Consider the following 13,054-nt stretch of genomic DNA (forward strand, 5'->3'; position numbering starts at 1 on the left):
GCAGGTCTCCTCCTGAGACTGTTTAAACTCAGTGTCTGGTAATGTACCTGTCAAGGTCCTGAGGGATCTCCATCAACAGCTGAAAGTGCAATGAGACATGGGGCTTTACAAGCTGCACACACAATTAATATTTCTGCTGTACCTGGTGTGTTGGACACTCTGTCTTCAGGAACATTAAGGAAATACACTGATTCCTTGAGAGGGAGGCACGGAGCCCTTTAAACTGGAGTCGAGGGGCTTTCTGCAGAGGTGAGTGGAGAGGGAAAGATGCCCAGGAACCCTCTGAGCAGCGGAGGTCTGAGCCTCAAGTGGAAGCCATGGAAACTGCATTTCACTAGGCAGCAAGAAGCTGTGGGAGATTCAACATAGGTCACACAACTGAAACTGGGAAAGCCCATGGAAGTCCACTGGGTGGACGTGCAGCCTAGACCCTCATTCCAAGCTGGCTCACCCTGTGAGGATGGTGGATGAGGGAGCTCTGTCCCATCTGATGTACACATGAGAGTATAGCAGCACATCTTTGCTTTATTATTCTTACAACCTTTTTTTTTTTTCTGTAATCCTTCAACATATCCTTCTCTGAATCTTTGTTTCATGATGTGCACATGAGTTTCTACCTCTACTACAAAGTCTCATGAGACAAAGTAAACCAAAGTGGAGTAAATTGCTGGGGCCCTGAGTGCATCCCCCCTCCTTGGGGGAGGTTTGACTCTCCAGGGTCAGGGCCAACTCATATGATGAAGCCATCTCTCATCAGATCTGCTCTGCTCACCTTCCTCAGGTCCTGTGGGAATGCACCCTGGTCACTGAGGCCCCTGCCTTGCTACAGCCCTTCCTGCCTGGCTTCCCCCTCTCTGGAATCAGCCTTTCCTTGCTGCTCCCAGCATGGAACAGACTCAGTGTTTGAAGGGAGATGGGGCTGCAGGATGCCAGTGTATGACCAGGGAAGCAGAACCTTAACCTCGGAGACACCAGTAGGGACTGGCAGGGTGCAGCTCTGCTGTGCAGAGGGCAGAACTGAGCCTGCTCTGTGGACTCCAGGCAGGACCTGCTGCTACATGGGGCACAGGCTGCCATCCTCCCTCCCTGCGAGACACAGCCCACCCCCAGCTCATTCAGGTCTCCAGCAAGGTCACTAAAGAGAGCAGCTTCCCATTGCTCTCAAACACCTTGCTAACCTGTCTGCAGGTGTGGGCTGTGGGTTGGTTACACAGAAAAGACCCATTGAACAAGTGATCAAGTTGTATTTGCTCAGGAGTCAGAAAGCTGCTTGCACAGCCTGGTCTGGGCCCTTTGGAGCGCAGCCGCGAGATCCAGTGACACAGGGCTGTGCTTTCACTTTCTCCATGGTCTAAGGTGCTTTCATGGCAGGGAATGGACCCAAGCTATGTGCATTGAAGGTGACTCCAACCTGGAGGTTCCTTTACCATAGACATCTCGTGGATGAGGCAGGAGAGATGGGGCAAGGACAGACAGAACTTGGATGCTGACCAGCAGATCTGGAGGTGTGTCCCTTATGGTGTCACAGGAGCCATGTCCCTCATTGTGTCACATATCTGGAGCCGTATCCTTTATTGTGTCACAGACCTGGAGCCATGTCCCCTATTGTGTCACAGGCCTGGAGCCAGGTTGCTTATGGTGTCACAGGCCTGGAGCCATGTCCCTCATTGTGACAAAAACCTGGAGCCATGTCCTTTATTGTGTCACAGATCTGGAGCTGTGTCTCTCATTGTGTCACAGATCTGGAGCCATGTCCCCTATCGTGTCACAGACCTGGAGCCACGTCCCTTATTGTGTCACAGACCTGGAGCCATATCCTTCATTGTGTCACAGACCTGGAGCCATGTCCCTCATTGTGTCACAGACCTGGAGCCATGTCCCTCATGGTTTCATAGACCAGGAGCCATGTCCTTTATTGTGTCACAGACCTGGAGCCATGTCCTTCATTTTGTCACAGTTCTGGAGCCATGTCCCTCATTGTGTCACAGACCTGGAGCCATGTCCCCCATTGTGTCACAGACCTGGAGCCATATCCTTTATTGTGTCACAGACCTGGAGCCATGTCCCCTATTGTGTCACAGGCCTGGAGCCATGTCCCTCATTGTGTCACAGACCTGGAGCCATGTCCCTCATGGTTTCATAGACCAGGAGCCATGTCCCTCATTGTGTCACAGACCTGGAGCCATGTCCCTCATTGTGTCACAGACCTGGAGCCACGTCCCTCATGGTGTCACAGTTCTGGAGCCATGTCCCCCATTGTGTCACAGACCTGGAGCCATGTCCCTCATTGTGTCACAGTTCTGGAGCCACGTCCCTCATGGTGTCACTGCTGGTCTCTGCGGCGGGATTCACCCAAATGCCTGTCACTGCCATATTCCTTCCCACCATGGAATCTGGGCCCTAATCCTGGACTGGGGGCCACAGCTGGTCAATGACCTGCAAAGATGAGCATCTCTCACTCTCTCAGCAATCCAAGGGCAGGGGGTGTCTGCATCAGAGACAGGGATTCCCTATGCCTGGCCTCAGTTTTATGATTCAATATCTGAGCCTGGATGATTATTTTACCATTACCTTCTCCACACCCTGACTTGGAGCAGGGCTTTTCTTGCTGTGGAAAGATGACTCTTTGAGACCACAAGGATGTGCCACAGAAAAAAGGCACAGAAGACAAGAAAGAAAGAGGAGGCTGTGTGATGTCATATCTGGGCCCTGGGGATTCAGATTGTGCCTGTTTAGTGGAGGAAGGCTGAGTATCCCGCTTTGAGCACAGCGGGCCCATTTTTGCCTCACTTAAATGCTCCACACAGGGTCCAAGCGTCCAACTCCGTGGCTGGACTGTCATGTCCCACAGAAAACACACACTTCCGAGTGGTATTCCAGACATCCTCAGGGACAAAGCAGAAGGTGAAGGTAGAGAAATCCATGTATTTACACAGATATTGATGCCACCAGGAGCCTGGGTAGCTAAGCAGCCAGGGGTGCTGCATCCGTGGTCAAAGGGGAGATGCAGGCAGGAGCACACAGGGCACTTGAGAAGAGGAATATCCATAGGTGAGAGCTAGAGTTCTGGAGTGTCACTGTGCCACTGAAACTACAGCTGGAGTGAGCATAGACATGACTCCAGCTTGCATTTCTTGGCTTCCAAGCACTTTAAAAATCCTGATCCTCTTCTGAAGCCGGGCTTCAGTTTGCCTCCTGCAGGTCTGGTGAGCAGCTCTCTATAGACAGGACAGCCCGAATGCCGAGCTGTGGGCAGAAAGTTCTCTGTTTTAGCGTGGGGACTCCCCACAAGGGGCAGGCGATGTTCCTCCGGACACAGCGAGCACGCGGCTCGGGAGCTTTCGGCTCGCACGGCTCCCGCCCGCTCTGCGGATGGAACGATCGCACCGGGGCCTCCACCGGGGGACGCGTCCAGCACCCGGAGCGCGGGGGCGAGCGGTGCCGGTGCCGCGGGGGAGCAGCGAGAGGGGGCACTGCAGATACACCCCCAATCCCACCCCGACGCCGGTGCGGCTGCGGGCGGCCCCGCTGTCTGCCCGGCCCCGCGACGCCCGAGCCCGCCGGTCTCACCGAGACCCCGCTCCGAGCCGACAGCGCTCCAGGGACGAGAAGGGCGCACTCCTGACCCTGCCCCGGGGCTGCTCTCTCCGCGCCCTGTTCGGGCGGTCTGCGGGCACGGCACGGCATGGCACGGAACGGCACGGAACGGCGCTACCGGTGCCTGGCCAGGGCCGGTCCGTCGGGGCGCTGGAGCCCGCCCTTCGCTGCTGCCCCCGGACCCGTCCCCGCGGGCTCGGCCATCTGGAGCTGCCGGGAGGGCCCGCTCGGCTCCGGTTGCGGGAGCCCCGGTGGTGCAGGCAGAGCGGAGCCGGTCCGCCCCGTCCGTGGGCCCGGAGAGGGCCGTGCGGAGAGCGCGGCCCCGTCCCGTCCCCACAAAAGCACCCTTGTCCTGGCCCCGTAATTGCTAATCATCAATCACCATTAATAACAGCTGATGAGGCGGGAGGGGGAGGCGCCTTCCCAGGGGCCGGCCGCGCCGGGGGAGCGGGGCGCCTTGCCCCGCCGGAGCGGGCGCTGAAGGAGGAACTCGACCGTGATGTGCAGAAGATGGATGAGAGCAGAGGGCGACACCCCCGCCCGCCTCCCCTCCCCTCCTCCCTTCCCTCCCCTCGGCGGCCCGGCCCGGCCCCCCCGCGGCGGGGCGGGCGGGCGGCTCCGAGCGCGCCTCCATCCACTCCGCCGCGCCGAGACAGCGAGCGGGCGGCAGCTCTCGCCGGGCGCCGGAGCCCACGGGAGCCGGAGGGCGCGGGCCGGGGCCGGGGCCGCGGCGGCGGCGGCGGCGGGGCCCGGCGGCGGCGGGATCGCGGCGAGTTGGCGGCGGCCCGAGCTCGCCGGAAAGTTGGTGCCGGCTGAGCCGGAGGCGCCCGCTCGCCATGCAGAGACCCGGCGGCCAGGGGACCGCCTTCTCCATCGACTCGCTCATCGGGACGCCGCCGCCGCGCTCCGGGCACCTGCTCTACACCGGGTACCCCATGTTCATGCCGTACCGGCCGCTGGTGCTCCCGCAGGCGCTGTCCCACGCCCCGCTGCAGTCGGGGCTGCCGCCGCTGGCCCCGCTCGCTTCCTTCGCCGGCCGCCTCACCAACACCTTCTGCGCCAGCCTGGGCCAGGCCGTGCCCTCCATGGTGGCGCTCACCACCGCCCTGCCCAGTTTCTCCGAGCCCCCCGACGGCTTCTACCCCCCGCAGGAGCTGCCCCCGCCGCGCGCCGCCCCCGACGCGGGCTGCCGGCGCGGCACCGACGGGCTGGACGCGGAGGAGCTGCCCCCGGGCCGCGACAAGGGCCCGCCCGAGCCGCCGCTGCACTTCCCGGAGCCCTTCCCCGGCCTGGCAGGTAAGAGCGGCGCGGGCCCGTCCTGCCCGGCGGGGAGCGCCCGCCCCGCCTCACCCGCAGCCCGGGGAGAGCTGCCGGCTCCTCTCCGCCGTCCCGGCGGCACCGGAGCTCGGCAGGACGGCAGCCGCGGAGCCGAGCGCTGGGGCCGGGCGCGGCGGGCAGGACGGCGGGGCAGCCGGCGGGACCTGCCCTCGGCGGCGCTCCCGGCCCGGCTCTGAGCGCCGAACCGACTCTGTCCCAGCCCCGGTCCGCAGCGTTCCCGGGCTGCAGTCAAACTCCGCCTGCCTCGGCCGGGCCGCGGGGCGGGAGCGGCGGGAGAGCGGCCGGTCGTGGCCGGGCCAGCCGCACGGAGCTCTCCGAGGTCCTGGCACTCGGCCCGGGCCGAGCGAGGGGAGGTGGCGGCGCGTCCCGCGGCTCGCTCTGCAGCCCTCCCCGCCCGCACCGATCTCGGTGCCGGTCCCCGTCCCGGTCCCGTTCGGTGCGGCGGGGGCTGCGCTGTCCCCAGCGTGCTGCGACCACCGGCTTTCCAAAGTTTCCCCCGAGCCCGCCCCGCAGGGCCGAGGCGGAGCAGCCCCGCTCTCCTCCGTCCCGGCCGCCCGCTCGGCACCGGCTCGGCCGGACGGGCGGACAGGCGGCAGCGCCCCTCCGGGACCCCCGGTGCGGACGGGAACGGCTCCGTCGGGGCCCTCGCCTTTGTGCGCTGCGGCCGCTCCCCGAGAGCGCCAGCACCAGCCTCGGAGACTTGTTGCTCCGTATTTCTCAGCCAGGTCCAGCACTCAGCTCTTCTCCCGGGTCCTGCAGCACAGGCTCCCTGCGGCCAGACACAGACGAGCCAGCTGCTGCTTCTCTGGTGCGGCCTCTCCTGAGCTGTCTCTCCTGGCCGCTCCCGGGATCCACCTTTGTCTCACAGACCTCTTGGCATGCATGTGTGCTGAGAATCTCTGCTGCTTCTTGCAGTGCTTGGCTGTTTGCTGTCTGTCCTCCCTTTAGTCTCTCCTGGGTAAGCCGAGGTGCCTTCCTTGCCGTGCCTTGTTCATCCCTCAGAAGAGCACTCACTCATCAGGTACCCTTAGACCTCTCAGCCCAGGTAGGACAATGGGGGCATTCTGCCTCCCCCTTCCTGTGTGGGTTATTGGGTGCTCCTCCGGCGCTCCCTGGGCTCTGTGCTGAGCCAAAATGCAATCTTACTTTTTTGCGGAAGTCTTCTCAGGGCAGCACTGCCCTTGCCAAAACCAGGTCTATACAACCTCACCTTTCCCATCTGTGAGCAGATGAACTGCGTTGTGCTTGATCTCCCTCTCTGGCTTCTCCAGAACTGAGCCCAATATGTTCTCTCCACCCAAGGGACTCAGATGAACTGTCCCAGACTGCCAGTGGCCACTTCTGAATCCAAGAAATCCTACCTCTAAGACTTTTCCTGTTGCAACTGGACGGTATGATGGAAGGGAAGATGTCTTGCTGCAGCTGTTCATCCCCTGCTGCCTCTGAGCACTGGCTCTGCTCTGGAGCCATGAGGGGAGCTTGTCCTTCTGCACAGATGTGCCCATGTGGACCCAGTTCTGTGGGCTGCTTTGCCCACGTCCAAGAGGATTTGTCAGGCCAAATGTGCCTGCCTTCTCCTTCACCTGCTGCTTCTCCTGGCTGTACCAGACAAAACTGGAGATGGACAGTGGGGTTTGTTTTACAGCCATCTTAGAGGAAACTCAGGAGGGTCGTTGTGAGCTTTTTCCAGTACTAAGGAATAGAAAGATGATTCATGTCAACAGGAGTCATCAAAAACTATCTATAATGCAGTTTGCTCTCGCATCCAGTCTGTGGCCCTGACCAAAAGCAGTTGTCCAGGGAAGAGCAAGAGAGCACAACCTGTTCAATGGTCAATTCTGAAACGATACTTCCCTCACATCCAACCATCTGCACATCAGGGACTTCCTGTGCCAAGTGTTGTTTCTGTATATTTAGTAAATTTCTACTAATTTGTTTTCTGTGGCCTTATCTAATCTCCCCTGGAGTCCACCAGAAAGGAGGGCTAACCTTGACATCAGCCACATCAAGATGGCAAGATGTTACACAGATTTTTTTACCTGTAGAAGAACCTTGTGAAGAATAAATGCTTCCTTTTGACAGTTTTGCTGACATTTAGTGACTTATACTCTGGAGTGACTGCTGCTGTCCCTAGGCTCTGTTATATCTCCATCATGCAGGTGTCTGTGGACACAGGATCAGTTGCATCCTGGATCAGCCAAAGGAATTAATGCACTATTTTAGGACTTCTCTCTGCATCCCCTGGCTTTGAAACTTGCTTCCAGCAACTGCCACCCTTCTTGAGCAGGGAGAGGTAGGCAGGGAAACTGGTGGTGAGAAGCAGCAAAGCTTGAAGTCTGATTTATTTCCACAGCTGCCACAAAGGTATGACCCCTGGTGTAAGGGTCCTTAACATCCCTAGCTCTCCACACCTCTTGTGAGAGCAGGTTTGTTCTGAGCTTTTTAGATCTCTGAGATTCAGGCAGAAGTCTGAGACTCTTTCCTGCTTTGGTGTAGTGACAGCACATTCAATCAGGGACAGGGGGAAGTTTCTGTTTCCCTTACCAGCACAGGGCTCATCACAACAGCCGTTCCTGACCCTGCTCCTCCTGATGCTTCCCTGACAGCTTTGTCGCCTGTGACACTCAAGTCTCTTCACCATGCTTTCCACATCCATAATCATAGAGTTACAGAATGGTTTGGGTTGGCAAGGACCTTTAAAGGCCACCTAGTCCAAACCCCCTGCCATGGGCTGGGACATCTTCAACTACATCAGGTTGCTCAGAGCCCTGTCTGACAGGCTTTGAGTGTTGCTGGGGATGTGCTGTCCGCACTTCTCTGGGCAACCCAGTGTTCACCACACTCATTGTGAATAATTCTTTCTATACCTCATTTAATCGACCCCTTGTTCTACCACAAGAGACTTTAAAATCTCTCTTTGTCTTTCTTATAAGCCCTCCTTAAGTACTGCAAGGTTGCAATAAGGTTTACCTGGAGCTTTCTCTTCTCCACACTGAACAGCCCCAACTCTCTCAGCCTGGCCTCACAGCAGAGGTGCTCCAGCCCTCAGAATGTTTTTGTGACCCCCTTTGGATTCTCTTCAATGTCTTTGACAAGATCAATGAACAGCTGTGACTCTGTGAAAAACAAACCGGCGGGTCAACCCTGTTCTTCATTTACTGCTTCTCGTTGATTTTTCAATCATGATGCTTTGCTTCGTGACACCTTCACTTCATGTTCAAAGGCCTTGAAAGTCTCAGTACACCCCACCCACATGGGTGGGATCCCCTGCCTTCATTCTTTCCTTGCTGGTGACATAGTAGGTGACTAACAGACCAATATACCAATTTTCTTTGTGAACATATCCAATTTAGATTATGTTATCAAGTAGTTCCAAGTTCCTTACTGCAAACCCAGCCCTTTTATAAGACACAAATGTGAGAGTGCTCCATTTAAAATTTGGAGTCTGGTTCAGAAGAGAGTATTCAGAGAGCACCTGTTTTACAAACCATCATGTTGCTCAGTCTTCTTGCAGTCTCCAGGGGCATAGCCTGGGCTGACAGGAGCAAGCTGCCCTAGGAGCACTGTTTGCTGGTGTGGCTGCTGGGATGCCATCCTCCATCCCTGGGGAACTGCAATGCCAGGACAGGACCTAAAGAGCCCTTGGGGAGGACAGAATTCCTCATCAGAGCTCTCTTACCTTGTCAGGCCCATGCTCCACCAGAGAGAGCTGGTACACAGAAGTGAGAGCTCTTCTTTTCTTCAGCAAAGGGCTGGCATCAGGTTGTGCAATGGCAGCCAAAGTGCTCCTTGCCTCCTGCTGCTGATCCTCAGCCCCACGAGCACGAAATCTCTGGGTCTTTACCCTCTATGCACATGGGAAATCTCTTCCCCTGCCCCTGACCCTACACTCTGCAGCAGGATAGAGATGAAGGTGTTCTTTGGAGGAGCAGGGACAAGATTCCAGATCTCCAAAGCCTGGTCTCAGGAAGCTGACAAGAGGCGTGGGAGCTCCACAGTCACCAGGCTACCAGGAATGTCTTCTGGGCTCGAGTAGTCTCCCGCAGTTCTGTTTGTGTGTTTAAACCCCACACTGTCAGGCTTCTGGGGGCCTTCTGCCTTTCCCCCTGAGGTGAGGTGGCCAGCAGGGGCCCTGGCTGCATGGGCCACTACCTGGATGCTGCTTACAAGTTTGGAGAGCTGCTGCTTCTCCTTGTGCATGTTGGATTGTATAGAGCAGCAGTGCTTCAGACAACTCCTTCCAGCCGTGATTGCTGCTCTTGGGTCAGACTTGAAGAATTTTCTGGTCTCTTCTAATCTCAGCATGACAGAAAAGCTTTTTCACCTGCTTGTGCATAGCTGTGGGTCCTCCCTTGATGACCCCTGTGGCTGAGAGCATCTTCTCACTTTGAGCCCTTCTACTATGGAAGGGACTGTCTTCCAAACCTCCTTCCTCCGTTTGTCTCCCACTGTGTCCTCCCTTGCTTCACAGCTGTTTCATCCTTCAGGCAGCAGTTTGGGACACAGGAAGCTTGCAAGGAAGAGATTCACACCCCAGTGCCGTGTCAGTATCCTCCTTGGCATCTTAGCAGAGGTGTCTGCCATGATCCAAGCACTGCATTCTCCCTGATGGCCTGAGATGAGGTGCTGTCTGTTGGGTGATGTTGACAGGTTCTGTCCTGCCCCTCTGCCCACTGCTGGGCGTAGCTGAGCCCTGAGCATCGGCTGCCTCAGCACCTCATTCCCTGTCTGCTGTGGTGCATCCTTGGATTAGGGAGGGAGAGCCAGAAGTGAGGCCCCCAAGGCCTGCAGGGAGGTTTGCTGGGCTGGAGCTGGCTCTGGATGCTGTTTCCAGGACAGTTCTTCAGCTCTTGGCTGGCTAACAGCATCGATGGTCTGGTGCCCTGGGAAGAGACAGGGAGGGCTGAGCTGAGAGACAAGGTGCGGGCGTTCTATCCTGTGCAGAGATCCAGACAAGCCCTGAAGTGTTGTGATGTTCTCTGCCAGACCGAGACCGTGGTGCTGCTGCGTCTGGGCCGGGGATGGGGCTGGGAATGGGGCTGGGGATGGGGCAGCTGCTGCTGGGTCAGAGCCCAGCGTGGCTCTGCCGGCGCTGCCCCTTGCAGTCGGGCGGGCTGCGGGGCCAAGGGCGCTGGGACCCGGTGCGGGGCTGGGGCCGGGGCCGGGGCTGCGGGACGCGGTGGTGACGGGCTCCGAGGCAGCGGGAGGAGCGGCAGACCCCGCCGGGGAGCGGGCAGAGCTTTCCCCGCGGCTGGGGGGCTCTGGGAGCGGAGGGGCCCGGGCGCGGTGCGGGATGCGGGATGCGGGGTGCGGGGTGCGGTGCGGCGGGCACTGACGCTGTGTGCCCCGCAGACGGCAAGGCGTACAGCTCCGACGAGGAGAAGCTGGAGGTGAAGTCGGCGGCGACGCCGTGCAGCGAGCGGGAGGAGGAGAGCTCGGCGGGCGAGAGCGAGGAGGAGCCCTTCCTGGACGGGGCTGCCGCCGGCGCCGCGCTGGGAGCCAAGGGCAAGGGCAAGGGCGGCCCCGCCGCCGAGCAGCCCCCGCCGGGCTCCGGGGCCGGGAAGAGCCGCCGACGCCGCACGGCCTTCACCAGCGAGCAGCTGCTGGAGCTGGAGAAGGAGTTCCACTGCAAGAAGTACCTGAGCCTGACGGAGCGCTCGCAGATCGCGCACGCCCTGAAGCTGAGCGAGGTGCAGGTGAAGATCTGGTTCCAGAACCGCCGCGCCAAGTGGAAACGCATCAAGGCTGGCAATGTCAGCAACCGCTCCGGAGAGCCCGTCCGCAACCCCAAGATCGTGGTGCCCATCCCGGTGCACGTCAATCGCTTTGCCGTGCGCAGCCAGCACCAGCAGATCGAGCAGGGCGCCCGGCCCTGAGCCCGGCCGGCTCCCGGACCCTGGGGCGGGCGGCGGCGGCGCTCCCCCTCCTGTGTACATGTCCCTTATTTATTCCGTGTAAACTCTGTACATACGGCAGCGTGTCCTTCTGTCCGTGCCACGGGGAGCGCGGCCGCCTGGCCCTCGGGCCCTGGCCGCCCGCTGGGCCGGGCTGAGCCGGGCCGGGCCGGGCCGGGCCGGGCCCTCGCTGCCGCTGGCGCCCGCCCGTGTATAGCTGTGATTTCAATAAATTATTTTCTATGGAGCACGACCACGTTCTTCCGAGCTGCTGGAACGGGCGTCCGGCGGCCCCGGCCCGGCGCGGGCAGAGGAGGAGAACGGGGAAGGGAGAGGGATGGGAACAAGGACAGGGACAGGGAGAGGGACACGGGCAGGGCCAGCGGCGGCGGAGGTCGGGGCGGCAGGCGGGCGGGGAGAAGGGGACGCGCCGGGGCTCAGCCGCCCCTCGGGCAGTGCCAGTGCCGGTACCGGGGCCCGCGGAGCCGGGGCTGTGCGGGCTCATTGCACCCGCTGCTGTGCCGGTGCCAGATGCGGGAGGGAGAAGGGGCTGGGGCGGGCCGGGAGGCGCCGGGAGCATCCCCAGGCCGGCCCTGCCGCCGGCGGAGCGGGGCCAGGGCTGCTCCGGGAGCGCCTCCGCAGCTCATCCCGGAGTGCGGAGTGTGCGAATGGTGTGCTGTGCTGCTGCAGGCTCCCAGCACGGCTGCGGCCCCTGCCCCGGCCCGGCTCTCTGCGCTGATGCCCTGGGACAGGGGCGACAACAAAAGGGGCTCGCACATCCAGGCTGCCTTTCTGTGCTCCTGAGAGCTGTTGCTGGAGATGGTGCTCCCGCAGCCGGCCAGCTCCGATGCTGAGCCCAGCCCCAGGAGCCCGTGAGGACCCAGCTTTGCACAGGGCACAGCTGCATGCCCAGCCCAGGGCACAGGGGCCGTGGGGCTCCCTGGGTGTCCAGCCTGGGAAAACTCTGCCCTGGTGTGACAAACATCGGCGAGTCCATGGAGCAGGGCAGCTCCCGTGGCTGTGCTGTGGTACCAACACCCAGAGCAGTGTCACCAGAGGTTCCTGGAGAGGGGGAGGGCTCTCTCCAAGGTTTGGCTGGGGCACCGGTTGCTCACAGGTTTGATAGGGAGTTTGGGTCACAAACGGTGCAGCCAGCTGCTGTCCCCTTCCCTGGGAGAGCAGGAGCTCTCCCTGACAGCCAGAGCTGACTCCACCTTCCCCCGATGCCACAGCAAGGGCCGGGCCATCTCTGCGCTGCCTGGGGAGCAGGGCTCCCTCTGCATGTCCCTTCCTCTTTGGCAGGTGCATTCTGTTCACCTGGAGCGTGGGGTCCGTGCTCAGCCTGCAGAGTCCTCCTGCAGTGCCCTGGAGCTCTGGGGTGGCTGTCCCTGCCCTTGGCTCTTGGCTCCCGTTGTGTGGCCAACAGACAGGCACAGCTCAGATCAGAGCAATCGTTTGGACAAAGCTGTGCTTCTACCTAGCCTTGGTGGGTGGCTTTTTCCACAGAAATATTTGCTGGAGGTACCGAGAGGGTTCTGTGGGATCCTTTCAGGATTTGGGTTCTCAGCACAGCTGGCTTCCACTACAGAACACCTGCCTCTGTCCCTGCACCACTGACCTGGAAACAAGAAAGTTTCCTCAGGAAATGCCTGGCCTGGTGCTGCTCACAGCACCCCCAGCAGGGATTTGCCCTGTGCAGGCAGCAGCACCTGCTGGCATTCCCTGTGGACCAGGGGAGGAAATGTCCTTTGGCAGCAGCCCCCGGCGCCCTGCTCTCAGGAAATCTGTCGGCTCCCTTTCCATCAGGCTGGGCTGGAGCTGCACCCCTGCTCCATCCTCGTGGGGCTGCTCTGGGACAGGGACTGCCCTCAGCCGTGCTCCGTGCTGCAAAGGGAGCACAGCAGCTGTGACGAGGGTACAGGAGCTGGGACTCACCTCTGTGTGGGAGGGCAAGGGCAGGGAAAAGCCATTCCTCACCTGCACACAGGGCTCTGCCACTACAAATGTGTCCACATGAGGGGTCTGTGCCACTGCAGCCGATCACAGCACAGCAGTGCACGCTAACCACAACACTGCAGAAAGTGTCCACAGCTCCAGGGTTGGGCCAGTGACATCAAAAGGAGTCAAATTTTATTTTAAGGTCCAAGAACTCCCTTATTCCCACCAGGCATTTCTAGCTGACACTGGCTTGATATGTCCTGCCCCAGTGGCAGCACTGGTTTATT

General features: G+C 60.0%; 1 protein-coding gene across 1 annotated transcript; it reads left to right on the forward strand.

The window, feature by feature from the left end:
• The first annotated feature begins 4,107 nt into the window (after positions 1–4,107).
• GBX1 (gastrulation brain homeobox 1) lies at positions 4,108–10,811 on the forward strand. The gene is given in 3 exon segments (XM_058817280.1): positions 4,108–4,228; positions 4,231–4,893; positions 10,288–10,811. Coding segments are annotated over 3 exon segments (1,308 nt in total).
• Positions 10,812–13,054: the final 2,243 nt, after the last annotated feature.

The sequence above is a fragment of the Ammospiza caudacuta genome, chromosome 1, assembly GCF_027887145.1.
Source record: "Ammospiza caudacuta isolate bAmmCau1 chromosome 1, bAmmCau1.pri, whole genome shotgun sequence".
Classification (NCBI taxonomy): domain Eukaryota; kingdom Metazoa; phylum Chordata; class Aves; order Passeriformes; family Passerellidae; genus Ammospiza; species Ammospiza caudacuta.